The 16445-nt window shown below is 39.0% G+C and overlaps 1 protein-coding gene across 1 annotated transcript in view; it reads right to left on the bottom strand.

The window, feature by feature from the left end:
- GNPTAB (N-acetylglucosamine-1-phosphate transferase subunits alpha and beta) overlaps positions 1-16445 on the bottom strand; it is a 46639-nt gene that overhangs the window by 19332 nt on the left and 10862 nt on the right. The window contains exons 5-11 of the mRNA XM_015818238.2: positions 16192-16256; positions 12766-12827; positions 9869-10030; positions 9484-9663; positions 8087-8257; positions 6556-6679; positions 4205-4408 (exon numbers count right to left, since the gene is read on the bottom strand). Of these exons, the coding sequence (XP_015673724.1) occupies positions 4205-4408; positions 6556-6679; positions 8087-8257; positions 9484-9663; positions 9869-10030; positions 12766-12827; positions 16192-16256 (968 nt within the window). The remainder of the gene's footprint in view (positions 1-4204; positions 4409-6555; positions 6680-8086; positions 8258-9483; positions 9664-9868; positions 10031-12765; positions 12828-16191; positions 16257-16445) is intronic.

Genomic DNA, 16445 nt, shown 5'->3' with positions numbered 1-16445 from the left:
CACAAGCCCCGAAAGCTTTCTTCCTCTCCCTTATCTTGCCTTTCTTGCTGGCCCTCTGATGTAGGCGTCTGCTGGGTTTCCTCAACCTGCCCCCCCCATTTTATCCCACCACCGCCTCCCTCTTTCGCAAAGTTGACATTCCGGGGACTCGGAGCTCACTTCGCTCCTGGAGTCATTTGGCAAAGTTTGAAGGAGAGGCCGTCTGCTCCCACCTCCCACGGAGCAGAACTGCTGCTTCCTCGCCCTCCCAGCGAAAGAACCCCAGAGAGCTGGAAGACGTCCTTTTTCCCACTTTCCGCTTCCCATCCTCTCTTTTCCAAGCACCCCTCCCAGAGCGAGCCAGAAGCCTCAACTCCAGCCTCCCACAGCAGGCTGAGATAGGTGAGCCCAAGCGGCCGTCTGCTGCCGTCTCGGAAGATTCACCGCAGCAGCTCTTTCTCCCCGTCGCCTCCTCCTCCGCTCCCTGGGAACCTTCGCGCCAAAAGGCAGAAAGAAGAAAGTCCCAGAGAGGGAGAGAGTGGGGCGGGGGGTGGGGGTGGGAGAGCAGTCTTTTCCGAAGGGAGGAGAAGCCAGGACTGCAGAGTAGTCCATACCAGAGCTGGATGGGGGGCAGGGCCGGCGCATGTCTCGCCTTAAGCTCCACTCTTTAATCAAGCCGTGTTCTGTGCGCATGCGCGCATGCACGCATGCGCGCGCACATTTTGCGGCTCCCATTTTTTTATTTTGCGAGGGAAACGGGTCCAAGTGGCTCTTTCACTGTCGCAGGTTGCCGACCCCTGGACTAGAAGACCTCCAAGGTCCCTTCCAACTCTGTTATTCTGTTAAAGGAAAGTAGCAACTGCTCGGTGCTTGTAGTAAAATCAACACTACACACCCAGGTCTCTTATTTTCTCTGTACAAATATTTCCATATCAGAAAAATGTTGCAGAGGAAGTGATACGTTTCCTGTATAGATGCAGCTGCATGATCATGCTTACCACTGAACGTGGGACTAAAATGTCCTGTCATTGTAAACAGCCCTTTGAATGGCTCAAGACAGCCTTATGAATGTACATCTGTGGCTTCCTAAAACATAAACATGTCATCCATCTAATAATTGGTTCCTGAAATATAAAAGGCCAGGCATTATGACGTGTTTCTCCTTACCAATACAATCGCCTCCATCCCAGTCACAAGCAGAGTTGTTACAGGCTTTATCACAATAACCATCTTTAATCCATGAACCCGGACATCCTTCAGCACAGTTGGGCACAGGCCAAGTCAAATAAACCTGATAATGGTCAGAAAGACAGGATGTTTTCATATTCACAGCTTTTCAAAAAGCGGTTTAAACTCACCTCTGTGGAGCAGAGACTGATATGCATCTGCCAAAAATATAATGCTAACCTTGATTTATATGTGGACAAACATGTTCTTGTTGTTCCTTCAGGTGACAGCAAAAAAGAAAAAGAAAAAAACTCAAAATCCAATGCTTTACAGCCCTCTTTACAGAGTCAGCATACTGCCCCAACAATCTGGCTCCTCATTTTACCGACTTCGGAAGGAAGGAAGGCTGAGTCAACCTTGAGCCTGTCAGGATCGAACTGCTGGTAGTCAGCAGAATTAGCCTGCAATACTGCATTCTAACCACTGCGCCACCACTGCACCTGCCTATGCTCCCTAGCACCTGCCTGTGGCACCTCCCCACGACACCCTTGCACTCTCCGCACTTTGTAGCACCAGCCCATAGCACTCCCCACCCCGCAGCACCCATTGCACCCTCTGCACTGCTTGCCTGAGACTCCAACCTCTTCCTACTTAATGACTTGCACAGTCCTGGAGTTATGACCGAGAGTGGAAACTGGGACTACCAGAATTGCTGCCGCTAAGCAATGCAGTCATGTAAATGATACTTTATGACCTTATTGCTTAACGATTGAAATTCCAATCCCTATTGCCATTATAACCTGCAGACTTTCTGTATTTTTCCCTCCCCAATAAATATATGTACATAACACTCTTGTATGCATATTTATATGTATGTATCTCTCTCTGCTAGAATCATCCTGGAGGAACTCTATCTATATGTTTTCTAAGAGATGACACTGACTTGATGGCATATAATCAATAAATCATAAAAATAATTGATCCTCTGTCTGTAACCACCATTCTCTTTCATTCACAAAACGTTCTTGTACATAAAAGTGCAGACACCCACAGTTTCTTTACTCCTTCCAGAAAAAACAGCAAAAAGGAATGCAACAGAATAGAAATCAGATACAGGAAAAGAATAAATAGAGTGGAAGGGGGGGGGGGAAGAGAACTGGAGGGAGATTAACTATGGAGCCCAGGCAACCAAGGAAAGGAAAGAAAACAGGAGATCTCTGCTTAGATGTTACAAATTGGGTCACATTCAGCAGTCAAGAAACCTTCACTCATCTTCATAGGGATCCACATTCCCTAGCCTGCCATTGGCCCATCACATTGTTTCCAACAGCTTCTGCTTTTCACTGAAAGTAACCAGCACCACTCTCAAATCACATCTAAGTATTGGGGAAAGGGGTAGGAACTCATCTTTCTATAGCTAATAAAATAGCCACAATTATTAGGGACAAGCTGGGCTAGAAGAAAGACTATTTGAGCTATCAAATCCTATGCATCAAATTGTTTTGTGATGAAATTACCTTTTGACCTTTGGAGTGGCTATAGAAATCATCAGGCCAAACATCCTTCCCAAACATCACATCGTCGTTTAAATAAATGAACTTCTGGGATAGACCTCTGATGCGGTGAACATGGCTTTCAATGGCAGGAGAACTAAAGGTAGGCAGATGACTCAAATTCTGGAATAGGTCCTTGATTAGTAAAGCAAAAATAAAAACACCTTACTTGTAAACAATATTAAAACATGTTTCAAAACATATTGCCAAATGTTTGGAGAAGCTCTTTAATTACTTTCCTACATGCTATGTGATAACAGCAGGAAAACATGAATGTATGTGAACATTTCTCATACAAAAATAGTTGATTTTTTAAAATAAAAGTATGGTAATATCATCATTCTTATAACAAGTGCATTTTCGCCTATGTTCTCAAATGAAGGTCAAAGTGAAAGAGGTCGTGTCATTTCTTTCAAGATACATTTAACCCGGGAAATGAAATTATGATTTGGAGGACTTTCCATTATCCTAGACACATCACACTGAGATTGTTTTATAGCAAACTATAATATTTGAAGGGAAGAGTCACCTTTCACAAAAAAACAAAAGCAAAAACCTATATGGCGGATTAGAGTTACGTGTGAACCAAATCATTAGTTCATGCCTCCACACCTACAGTAGGTTCAACAACAATTTTATCTTCTGATAATTTAAAACAAGCTTATTGCATGTTACTGAAGCTAGGACATGATAACTGTCTTCCAGTACTTGAGGAGGCTGTCACAGAGGAGATTGATTTATTCTCCAAAGTACTAGAGGGCAGCATGAGAAGTAATGGGTGGAAGAGAGATCCAATCTAGAAGGAGAAATTTCCTGACAGATTAACAATTAATTAAAGGAACAGCTTGCCTCCCAGAGTTGAGGGTGCTCNGGTTTTGATGTTTAATCAAAGTGGACAATTATATTTTCACATGATATATACAGGAAATGAGTTATGAATACCCTAGCTCAGTGGTTCTCAACCTGTGGTCCACAGACACCTGAGGAGCTGTGATGTCATCAAAGGAGGTCCGCAAAGGCTTGAAGAAATTTTATGATTTAAATCTTGAGTTAAATCTTGAAGGTTCATGGCTACAAAAGGTTTTAAAGGGGGTCCACAGTGAAGAAAAGCTTGAGAACCACTGCCCTAGCCAGTTCTAGTGTTTCAAGTAGACTGTAAAATTTCAACACATTAAGAAACATGACCATGTTCCACGAAGAATTCATGTTAAAACACTAACATACTAAAAAAATAGTGAAAGTAGGGAAAGGATACATTATTTTGCATACAACTGAAGGATAACAGAAAGGGTGGGTCCCTATTTAACTATTCAGTTTGCTTATCATATTATGCTACAGGTCTATTTTACTCCACTTCTATATATCCAAAACCAAAACCAAATGAAGATAAGCTTAAAAAAAGGAATAAAATTTCTCCAAACCTAAATGTGTCTAATAAGCATTTGGTTCACTTTGCTACCTTCCTTCGCACACAAGGCATTGTTGCTAAATACGTATTGACATACCTTGTCCACAGTCACCAGCATCAAATTCGCAGGAGGGAACGTTGCATGCCTGATCACAGAATTTGTCAGCCAGCCATGAATTTGCACAGCCTTGGTTACAGTAAGAAACTCCACTTATTCCTGCACCAAACTGCCAGGATGCGACATTTCCTATACCTCCAACACCTCCGCCACCAGCACCATAACGGCTACCCACACTGTTACCTAAAAAAGAAAAAAAAAAGATGGCAGTGCCACATATTGCCACTGTGAAAAATCTTTAAATAAAAGAAAAAAGAGGTGGTTAAAAAAATCTAATTGTAGCTTAATTCTTAAATTATTAATTTAAATGCTTTTATATATTTAAGAGTAAAAAGTTTTACAGGTAGTCCTTGATTTATGACCACAATTGAGCCCAAAATTACGGTTGTAACTCATTCTGGTTGTAAGTGGAGACATCACGTGACTGGATTCAAAGTCAAGCTAATGCCCCAAGTGTTAAGTAAGCACAGTGGTCATTGTATGAATCCTTCCCCCTCCCCAAATAGGGTGTTTGTTGTTGTTGTTGTTTTGCCAGATATCAGAGGTAAATGCCAGAAACCAGCAAAAAAAGTCACAATTAATAATAATAATGATAAAGATGGAAGGGACCTTGGAGGTCATCTAGTCCAACCTCCTGCTATACCATTTCGGACAAATGGCTGTCCAGTTTCTTCTTAAAAACTTCCAGTGTTGGCGCATTCACCGCTAAAGATGAACTGGTTGCCAAATGCTCAAAATGCAATCACATGGTAGTGGGGGGAAGGGGTGTGTGGCCTTGCAACTCAAAAACAGGTTGTGAGTAGCTCTGGTGAGGTCCTTCATAAGTTTGAAAGGTCATTACGCAACTGGTTGTTAGTGTAGGAATACTTGTGCACAGAAAACTAAACTTTCCTAAAGTTTTCAATATTCCAAGTATCAAATATACCAAAAACAATGTTTTTCCTGCCTGGATAGTTTCTTTTAGAAATAAAGATCAGGAGTAACACAAACAGGATTGTTCTACTGTTTAATACATCTAGCATGGGGCAAGAGGAAGATAGAAATAATTGGAAATAAAGAGACACTTTTCTATTCTGCTAATTCATCGCAGCCACTTTGGATATTTTGGCCTTTTCACTGATGAAATGCTATCATACTGAGAGTGTCACCCCCATGAAGGAACTGCCAACAAATTATGGTAAACCACTAGTTTAGATATTAACACTGGGATATGAAAATATAGGTAGTCCTCAACTTACAACCGCAATTGAGCCCAAGATTTCTGTTGCTAAGTGAGACATTTGTCTAGTGAGTTTTGCCCCATTTTACAACTTTTCTTGCCACAGCTGTTAAGTGAATCACTGCATGTGTTAAGTCAGTAACATGGTTGTTAAGTGAATCTGGCTTCCCCATTGACTTTGCTTGTCAGAAGGTCACAAAATGTGATCACATGATGCTGGGACACAACAGCTGTCATAAATAGGAGTTAATTGTCAAGTGCCTGAATTTTGATCACGTACCCATGGGACGCTGCAATGGTCATAAGTGTGAAAATGGTCATAAGTCACTTTTTTCAGTGCTGTTGTAATGGTAAATGAACTGTTGAGGACTACCTGTAATTTTAGGTTTTATCTCTACTGCATATCAAAGAAGCACAACCTTTTCCCTCCAAATGGTGGGAAAGTTAAATAATGGGGTGACTTGATAGCAGTGTTCCACTATTTTAGGGGTTGCCACAAAGAAGAGGGAGTCAAATTATTCTCCAAAGCGCCTGAAGGCAGGACAAGAAGCAACGGATGGAAACTAATCAAGGAGAGAAGCAACCTAGAACTAAAGAGAAACTTCCTGACAGTTAGAACAATTAACCAGTGGAACAACCTGCCTCCAGAAGCAGTGAATGCTCCAACACTGGAAGTTTTTAAGAAGAGACTAGAGAACAATTCACCTGAAATGGTATACGGTTTCCTGCCTGAGCCGGGGGTTGGACTAGAAGACCTCCAAGGTCCCTTCCAACTCTGTTATTCTGTTAAAGGAAAGTACCAACTGCTCGGTGCTTGTAATAAAATCAACACTACACACCCAGGTCTCTTATTTTCTCTGTACAAATATTTCCGTATCAGAAAAATGTTGCAGGGGAAGTGATACGTTTCCTGTATAGATGCAGCTGCATGATCATGCTTACCACTAAACGTGGGACTAAAATGTCCTGTCATTGTAAACAGCCCTTTGAATGGCTCAAGACAGCCTTATGAATGTACATCTGTGGCTTCCTAAAACATAAACATGTCATCCAACTAATAATTGGTTCCTGAAATATAAAAGGCCAGGCATTATGACGTGTTTCTCCTTACCAATACAATCGCCTCCATCCCAGTCACAAGCAGAGTTGTTACAGGCTTTATCACAATAACCATCTTTAATCCATGAACCCGGACATCCTTCAGCACAGTTGGGCACAGGCCAAGTCAAATAAACCTGATAATGGTCAGAAAGACAGGATGTTTTCATATTCACAGCTTTTCAAAAAGCGGTTTAAACTCACCTCTGTGGAGCAGAGACTGATATGCATCTGCCAAAAATATAATGCTAACCTTGATTTATATGTGGACAAACATGTTCTTGGTGTTCCTTCAGGTGACAGCAAAAAAGAAAAAGAAAAAAACTCAAAATCCAATGCTTTACAGCCCTCTTTACAGAGTCAGCATACTGCCCCAACAATCTGGCTCCTCATTTTACCAACCTCGGAAGGAAGGAAGGCTGAGTCAACCTTGAGCCTGTCAGGATCGAGCTGCTGGTAGTCAGCAGAATTAGCCTGCAATACTGCATTCTAACCACTGCGTCACCACTGCACCTGCCTATGCTCCCTAGCACCTGCCTGTGGCACCTCCCCACGACACCCTTGCACTCTCCGCACTTTGTAGCACCAGCCCATAGCACTCCCCCCCCACCGCAACACCCATTGCACCCTCTGCACTGCTTGCCTGAGACTCCAACCTCTTCCTACTTAATGACTTGCACAGTCCTGGAGTTATGACCGAGAGTGGAAACTGGGACTACCAGAATTGCTGCCGCTGAGCAATGCAGTCATGTAAATGATACTTTATGACCTTATTGCTTAACGATTGAAATTCCAATCCCTATTGCCATTATAACCTGCAGACTTTCTGTATTTTTCCCTCCCCAATAAATATATGTACATAACACTCTTGTATGCATATTTATATGTATGTATCTCTCTCTGCTAGAATCATCCTGGAGGAACTCTATCTATATGTTTTGTAAGAGATGACACTGACGTGATGGCATATAATCAATAAATCATAAAAATAATTGATCCTCTGTCTGTAACCACCATACTCTTTCATTCACAAAACGTTCTTGTACATAAAAGTGCAGACACCCACAGTTTCTTTACTCCTTCCAGAAAAACCAGCAAAAAGGAATGCAACAGAATAGAAATCAGATACAGGAAAAGAATAAATAGAGTGGAAGGGGGGGGGAAGAGAACTGGAGGGAGATTAACTATGGAGCCCAGGCAACCAAGGAAAAAAAAACAGGAGATCTCTGCTTAGATGTTACAAATTGGGTCACATTCAGCAGTCAAGAAACCTCATTCAATCATGCACTCATCTTCATAGGGATCCACATTCCCTAGCCTGCCATTGGCCCATCACATTGTTTCCAACAGCTTCTGCTTTTCACTGAAAGTAAGGCACCACCAGCACCACTCTCACGTCACATCTAAGTATTGGGGAAAGGGGTAGGAACTCATCTTTCTATAGCTAATAAAATAGCCACAATTATTAGGGACAAGCTGGGCTAGAAGAAAGACTATTTGAGCTATCAAATCCTATGCATCAAATTGTTTTGTGATGAAATTACCTTTTGACCTTTGGAGTGGCTATAGAAATCATCAGGCCAAACATCCTTCCCAAACATCACATCGTCGTTTAAATAAATGAACTTCTGGGACAGACCTCTGATGCGGTGAACATGGCTTTCAATGGCAGGAGAACTAAAGGTAGGCAGATGACTCAAATTCTGGAATAGGTCCTTGATTAGTAAAGCAAAAATAAAAACACCTTACTTGTAAAAAATATTAAAACATGTTTCAAAACATATTGCCAAATGTTTGCAGAAGCTCTTTAATTGCTTTCCTACATGTTATGTGATAGCAGGAAAGCATGAATGTACTTGAACATTTCTCATACAAGAATAGTTGATTTTTTAAAATAAGAGTATGGTAATATCATCGTTCTTATAACAAGTGCATTTTCGACTATATTCTCAAATGAAGGTCAAAATGGAAGAGGTCGTGTCATTTCTTTCAAGATACATTTAGCCCAGGAAATGAAATTATGATTTGGAGGACTTTCCATTATCCTAGACACATCACACTGAGATTGTTTTATAGCAAACCATAATATTTGAAGGGAAGAGTCACCTTTCACAAAAAAACAAAAGCAAAAACCTATATGGTGGATTAGAGTTACGTGTGAACCAAATCATTAGTTCATGCCTCCACACCTACAGTAGGTTCAACAACAATTTTATCTTCTGATAATTTAAAACAAGCTTATTGCATAAATGACTTCGATCCTGTACTATTGACAGAAGGTCATGAACTCCTCCGACAGTGTCTCCTCTAACTAAATAAGAGGTTTCATGATCTCCCGTCGTACTCTTCATTACCCACCTTCTCTCTAGGTTAGATCTTCCTCTTTAAAGGACTGTCTAATTGTTAATTAATTTCCTTGTCGAACGGAGGGTCTCAACTCCCACGAGCATCACTAGAGGTTTTTGGGAATAGACTGGACAACCATTTGACCAGGATGATACAAGGTCTCCTGCCTTGAACAGGGAGTTGGACTAGAACACCTCTGAGGTCCTTTCCTATGGATTCTATGTTATATGTTCTGCTTTGTTTTCAACTAATCATAGTGAACTTCAACCACCATTTCAGGTCAGCCAGCAACATAGAAACAAAAGTTGCTGAGCGCCACATGGGGAAAAAAAAAGAAGGGAAGAATGGTTTACTAAGATACATGTCACTCATTCAGGTTGCAATAAATCAAGGTTCTCCAACTTGGTGTTTTCTGATTTGTGAGGATTGAAGTCACCCCTTTGGAAGACACGAGATTAAAGAAGATTGTACTAACGTATTTTTTCATGAGCTGTGAATGCTACCCTTATCTCCTTCACCTAACCTATCAATGTCACAAACATCTTTTTTTTTTACTTTATGCAAGAAGGAAATAGAGGTTTCCAAAAACATTTACCTGATGTGTTACTATAGTAACCCGAGGGTTGTCCAAATTGAGCCAGGAAGGAATCTGCCCATTTGTGACTATGAAGATATGTCGTACCCATGGGGCATGCCTCTCTATTGATCGCATTGAGTACCGCAACTCTTCATTATCCTCAAAGCGGCTGGGTGAAATATCTTCATCCTGTTTAGACTATTGGAAGAGCAAGTGACTTCTTCAATATACATATATTTGGACTATAGCTCCCATTCTCACTAGCCATCTGGCTGAAAATGATGTCTGTGATCCAAAACATCGAGACTACAGATACACATTTTTCAATTCACCATTTTTATTTTTTTCTCATACTATAAAATGTAGTTGTCATATTTTTCCTACCTTAAAGAATTTTGCCTACCTGGCTGATGGCACTGAGATCCCACAATAAATAAGCTGGATTAAGTGTCAGTTCTTTTCCTTCTATAGTCATATTCTTCTTTGCTTGTTTGTTCAGCTCTTGGAAAACCTTGGGATCAATCAGTTGTAAGAGAGCTACGCTGGCTTCGGAATAAAGCTGCAACTGTATAGAAAAGCAATATTTTCAGACCCTGGAATGAAATTAGTTATTTTTTTTCCTTTTTCATAATTCAAATGGCTTTCTATTATAGCTGTTACAATACATAGATTTGGCACCAATATACAACCCTGGTTTTGAAAGCACTAATAAGCCCAGTTGTTATATTAAAAAAGACAAACTATTATTTGACAAAGTAATGAATTTATACAGAAAGGCAACACACGGGGAGAGGAGAAAGGGGAAAAAAAGTATGAATATAGAGGTTGTTTCCAATTCTTCAAGTTCTGCCTCAGAAAGTCAAATGTGTTAAATCTCGCATCAACTGGTTTCTTTGATATTCATTACATTAAGATCTATAAATCTGGATTTATTTTTTAATTAAAATAAACACTTTATAATCCTGTTACATCATATCTTCCCAAACAATACATCATTTATGCTTAATATCATATTGAGAGACCACACAAGATCTTGCAATGAAACTTCCAAACAACTGTATACAGTATTCTCCAATGCATTTGAACTTGGCTTAAAGCAATGTTTCTTGACCTCAGGAACTTTATGGAGTGTGGACTTCAATTCCCAGAATTCCCCAACCAGGATAAAACTTGAAGTTATACAGGTTAAGAAATACTGACTTAAAGCACAGAGCAAACTGAGATACAGAAAAGGAGAACAAACCCACTTGTTGATCTTCCCAGAATCTCAGTCATTATTACAAGCTTGCTGAAAGGTAATCCATTACTAGGAAACCATTTGATATGGTTTGTTATTTTTGTCACTTGCCAGTATTTATTTTAGATATCTGCTTTCATAAAGGGCAAGTGCATCAGACAGCAATGTGACATGAAAAGAGCAAATTGATGTTTTTAATCCTCAAATAAAGCATATGTCAGATATATACATTTTGGGGAGAAATGGAAATTCTGAAAAAAAATGGCAAAAACAGCTAAAATTGTGTTGATCTAGTCCAGTGGTGGCGAACCTCTGGCACAGGTGCCAGAGGCGGCACTCAGAGCCCTCTCTGTGGGCATGCGCCGTCGCCCCAGTCCTAGGCCTTCAGCTGGGTTTTATAAAACCTTTTTGCTTTAGGCCTCCGCAGCCATGTGCAAAAAAAAAAAAAGTTTCAATCAGTCAATTTCAACTTCTCGCAGGAAAAAAAAAGATCTTGCAAAGTTGAAATTGATTGATTGAACTTTTTAGTCCACCCAGTCTGCCATTACCACCGCAGCCACGCCCACCCAATTGGCCACACCCAGCCAATGGGCCACACCCACCTGGCACTTGACGATGCATAAGTGGGTTTTAGGTTGCAGTTTGGACACTCAGTCTCTAAAAGGTTCGCCATCACTGATCTAGTCTGTCTCAGTATAAACCCATTATAAAAGATCAGGATGAAGATAAGTAGACTAAGAACTTTATTAAATACAGATATTCCCCGACTTAGAACCACAACTGGAGCCAGAATTTCCATGGCTAAGCAAGGCCGTTAAGTGAGCTGTGCCCAATTTCACAATCTTTTTTGTCATCACTACTTTTGTTAAGTGAATCATGTGATCGTTAAGTGAATCTGGCTTCCCCCATTGACTTTGCTTAAGAGAAGCTGGCTGGGCAGGTTGCAAGTGGGGATCATGTGACCCCAGAATGCTGCAATTATTCTAAATACATGGTGGTTGCCCAACACCCAAATTCTGATCATGTAACTGTGGGGACGCTGCAATGGTTGTAAGTGCAAGGATCCATTTTAGGGCCCTTTTTCAGTGCCATTGTAACCTGCAAACTGTCACTAACTGAATGGTTCTAAGTTGAGGACTCCCTGTACACCGTTTTAACTTACTTAGAAACCCAGACAATTGTGGCAAAGCAGCACAATTGTGTCATAAAATATATTTGTCTTGCCTGCTTATTCAGCTATCATAAATGCAAGGTAACTTAGCTCCGAGCCAGCATTATTATAACAGACTTTTCCCCTCTCCTTTCCCACATTTGTTTAGTCTATCCATCTCATTCAGTCATAAAGGTAAGAGCAGCTGTCACTTATGACTCTTTAAGGCTTTTGATGATTTGCATTCTCTTGCTACCTGATAGCTCCAACTGTGACTCATGACTTCTGCCCTTAGGAAAATTGGATAACTCTCTGTCTTTCCAGAGCATTATCTTCTTGACAATCTGATGAAAGGCTAGCGTCCTTGGAGTTAAGACCAAGGTGAGTTGTGGAGACACTCTCCCAAAATAAGGCTACAGATTGCAAAACTGTCCTCAGATACCTTGTATGGCTTTACAAGCTCAGCAATGTCACTCTGCCCTTTCTGCAGTCCATCATCTCATATCTGTTTATGCAATATTTAGAGGTTCCATTCCATGTGGGAAGGTTGCATTAATGTATCTGTTTTCCAGCATCTTACCTTCCTAAATATCAAAGAATTCCATATACAGCAGTGTTTCCCAGTTCAAGACCAAGGATCCTGTAGGAAACTGGTAAGGTTTGACAGATAATTTGCTAATGCTCGCACTATTTTTTAAATATCCAGTCTCTTGGGAAAATCTTGTGAGATTTTGGTAATTAATCCCATGTTTTAAATTTAAATAAAAATTCATTTTAATTTTTAACATGGAATTATTTTATTTTGGGATCTTGTGGATGATATGCAAGGAGATACAGTCTGCAAACTATCCTAACGTTACATGACAATTCTCCAAATTCCTAGATGAGACTTCTGAATACTATAATCCATTACAGGGATGGCAAAACTTTTAGGATCCCGTTTTATGCACTTGATGTTTGTTCCCAGTTTTTCTTCTAAAAAACATTATAATTTGATCTATATGGAGCTAACTAAATTTTCTTTGTTATGGATCATAATCCCTTTGAAACATAGTGTTTGCAGGCTGAGGACGGTATTATAGTTCAAAACATCTGAAAAGATGGGAAAATGCTGGAGAAGCCAAATGTAGCCCCATTTAATTAAATATTCAGTTTTTAATATTTTTTATAAAGCACTAAAAGCTTTTTCCACTTGCTAACAAGCAGAGATAAAAGGCAGCTATAAAGCTTGCTTGCTGCTACAGTTCAGGAACCTTGTACAATCCTCATTTCGTGAGTATAAACTCTTTAGACTAAACCCAGGAGGAATAGAATACAATAGTCTTTATTGGCCAAATGTGATTGGACACATAAGGAATTTGTCTCTGGTGCATAAGCTCTCAGTATACATACAAGCAACAAAGTGATAAATCATAAGTCATAAGATACAATCATAAATCAAAAGTTACAACCAACAAGTGATAGTCATAAGATACCAATATGAGTAGGAATATGCCTTTCCAGTTTGGCCGGTACCAATATTCATTTATACTTGTAGAAAAATTCAGTTAAAATTCACGTTTTATATTTCATTATTCTTCCTGGCTCCAAAAGGCACAAATCTGGCATATTTATTTATAGGTACCTATTTTAAAAAAATCTTGAACTAAGTAGAGTATTCAAATGTATATGATAAGGATGCAGTGACACCTAGTGATCAGAGGTTGATCTATGAAATTCCTTGTGTCCACTGTCAAGTAAATGTAATATCTGTCTCAAGAAAGGCAATAGAACCAACTAACATCTCTTCTCCCAATTCTACCATGCCTTTAATTAAATCTTTAATTTAAATAACATGTGGTTGTTAAAAACATGGAATTACTAGAGGGAATATTTAAAAATTAAACATTTGTTTGAATATGGTTAAATAAATAGAAAGACTTTGAATATAAATGAAGATTAGATTAAGAGGGATGAACCCCTTTCTTTTGTGTTTGGTTTTTTGACATGAGAAATATAAAAATTTTGTTATGGCTTATGTAAAAGAAATGTTTTCTCTGTTTTGTCTTTTTTTCTTATTTTTCTTTAAGATAAGAGAAATGTAAAAATGTGATGGCTTGTATAAGAAAAAAGACTTAAATACTTAAGTGTAACTAATTTTGAGAAAATCTTAACCAGTAAGAATGCATTGAATATTGTGAGGGGGGAAATCTAAATAAGAATTTTGTAAACAGGATCTATGACAAGGCAATCAAGATGATCAATGAAAAGCAGCTTTATATTGATGGGGTTATTATTTGCAGAAACATGAGGAAAATGTCTACATTTAATTGTCATTTATTTAAATAAGAACTGTATTAATTTAAGGTTGGCAAAAGAGAATATTATTGGAAAAAGAGGAAATCAAGTAAAGCTATTATATGGACTATAGAATTATAAAAATTAATTGTTATTGTTTTTTAAACACCAACCCAGCCAACATGCTGTTTACCAACTATTAAGGTGTACGTTAAAAATCAATAAAACATATTTTTAAAAAACCCCAAAACATGGAATTCTTGGAAACATCTATACAGATATTCAACCAGCCTCTAAAGCGGTCGACATCAACTGTCCTGGGTTCAATTTTGAATACAAAGGGAGGTCAGTTCAGCCTTTTGTGTGCATGTTTGAGAGGGTATTGTGATGGTGCTGCTGATGTGTTAAGAGTTTTAAACTTGTATTTTTATTATGTATGTATACATTAGTTGGCTAGGACTGTTTTATACAATATACACAGCCATGTAAAATGTTAAAAATTAATGAATAAATAAGTCAATACTTGGTTCATGTTATCCTGCAATTTCTTAATTATAATATCACATTTTTCCAATGAATTAGTACATCGTGGTAAGGTAAGGTAGCTTTATGGATCTCCACGTTTTCAAATTTCAGTTTTGACTGTATGAGTATTCTTACTTTACAATTGGACAGGATTGAGAAGAATGGAAAACTAAAGATAGTATTTAGTAAAGGGCATATCGATAATAAATATTAACACTCCAAAATAACTTACCGTCAACTAAAGTAAGGAGTCCGAGGACGGTAGGATGGACGAAATAAAACCTGTGTTCCTAAAGACCGTCGAAACGAGAATCGACCAAACAGAGAAACTTTCATTCACCTTTAGGAAAGTCCTTGTGGTTTAGAACGTAATAGTGATTTGGACCTTGAAGAAATAGTGTAGTCTGAAAGAAGAAGAAAAATCACCATATTTTATTTTTTTCCAATCCCAAAACACCTGAGAAAGAATGTGTAAAGAACCTTGGAATTCTGCCTGTCTGTCCATCAGCAAAATAACTCTTCAAAGACTGAAGAGAATGCAACCAAATTTGAGGTCTGGGCCACCAACTAGAAAAAGAAAGGCTGGATTCAAAAATGGACCAGATCTAACTCAATGCTGCAGATAGGCAATTCCTTAAATTTCCCCAGTTCATCCTTATGGGAAGAGGCAATTGGATAGCACCTCAGTTTCAACAATGTGTCTGCTGTAACCACTTTCCCTATTTCCAACATGCAAACACATACAACAAGAAGGAGAGCAGACATACATACAGGTAGTCCTCAACTTACAACCATCCGTTTAGTGACCATTCAACATTACAACAACACTGAAAAAAAGACGTCTGACTATTTTTCACATGGACAGTTATAGCATCCCCCTGGTCACGTGGTCATATGATCAAAATTAGGACGCTTTGCAACTGGCATGTATTTATGATGGTTGCAATGTCTCAGGGTCATGTGATTGTCTCTTGCTACCTTCTGATAACCAAAGGAAGCCAGATTCACTTAATAACTGTGTTACTCATTTAACTGCAATGAGTTACTGAATTAACTGTGGCAAGAAAGATCATAAAATGGGGCAAAACTCACTTAACAACCGTCTTGCTTACCAACAGAAATTTTGAGCTCAATTGTGGTCGTAAATTGAGGACTACCTATACACATGAGTATAAGCAGGTACAACGTGCAATAGAAGAAAATATAGACCTCACCTATGACCACAGTTGGTAAAGAGATGGGAAAACATTTCAGAGCACTTTCTGTAGGTGTAAATCACCTATGCTGATTTATTTAAGAAAGTTCTATTTTCTTCCCAGAGGTGAACTCTACCGTATTTGGGGGGAGAGGGGGGATGTTCAAGTATGTTAAATATTATATAGAGATTATTTAAACTTTTCACTTACAATTATCAAGAAACATTATAACAAATATTTAAAATCAGTGGCTTGGTTTTTTTAAACAAAATCTTAGGCTGCAAGTCACAATTTATTACAAGCATATATATTAACTTTCCAGCAAATGTTTGGGAACATACCAAATATCCCCTCCATGCCGTTTGCTTGATACTCTCCTTCAGCATCAGAGAATGGGCATCTTCGGCTAAAAGAAAAAGGAATTCAAATCCCAGGTCATCATTTCATAGATTGCAGTGTTTTAAAAGTTAAAACTAAGATTACACACAGGGGCACTTTTTAAAGCATGGGAGAAAGGAGATGACAGTTCATTTAAGCTATTTATTAGAGTTCTCTATCGGCAAGATAAACACAGAGAGCCCTTCCTTCCCAAATA

The sequence above is a fragment of the Protobothrops mucrosquamatus genome, unplaced genomic scaffold (genome assembly GCF_001527695.2).
Source record: "Protobothrops mucrosquamatus isolate PMUCROS unplaced genomic scaffold, P.Mucros_1.0 scaffold706, whole genome shotgun sequence".
Lineage (NCBI taxonomy): Eukaryota > Metazoa > Chordata > Lepidosauria > Squamata > Viperidae > Protobothrops > Protobothrops mucrosquamatus.
This window is presented reverse-complemented; position numbering and strand designations above follow the sequence as displayed.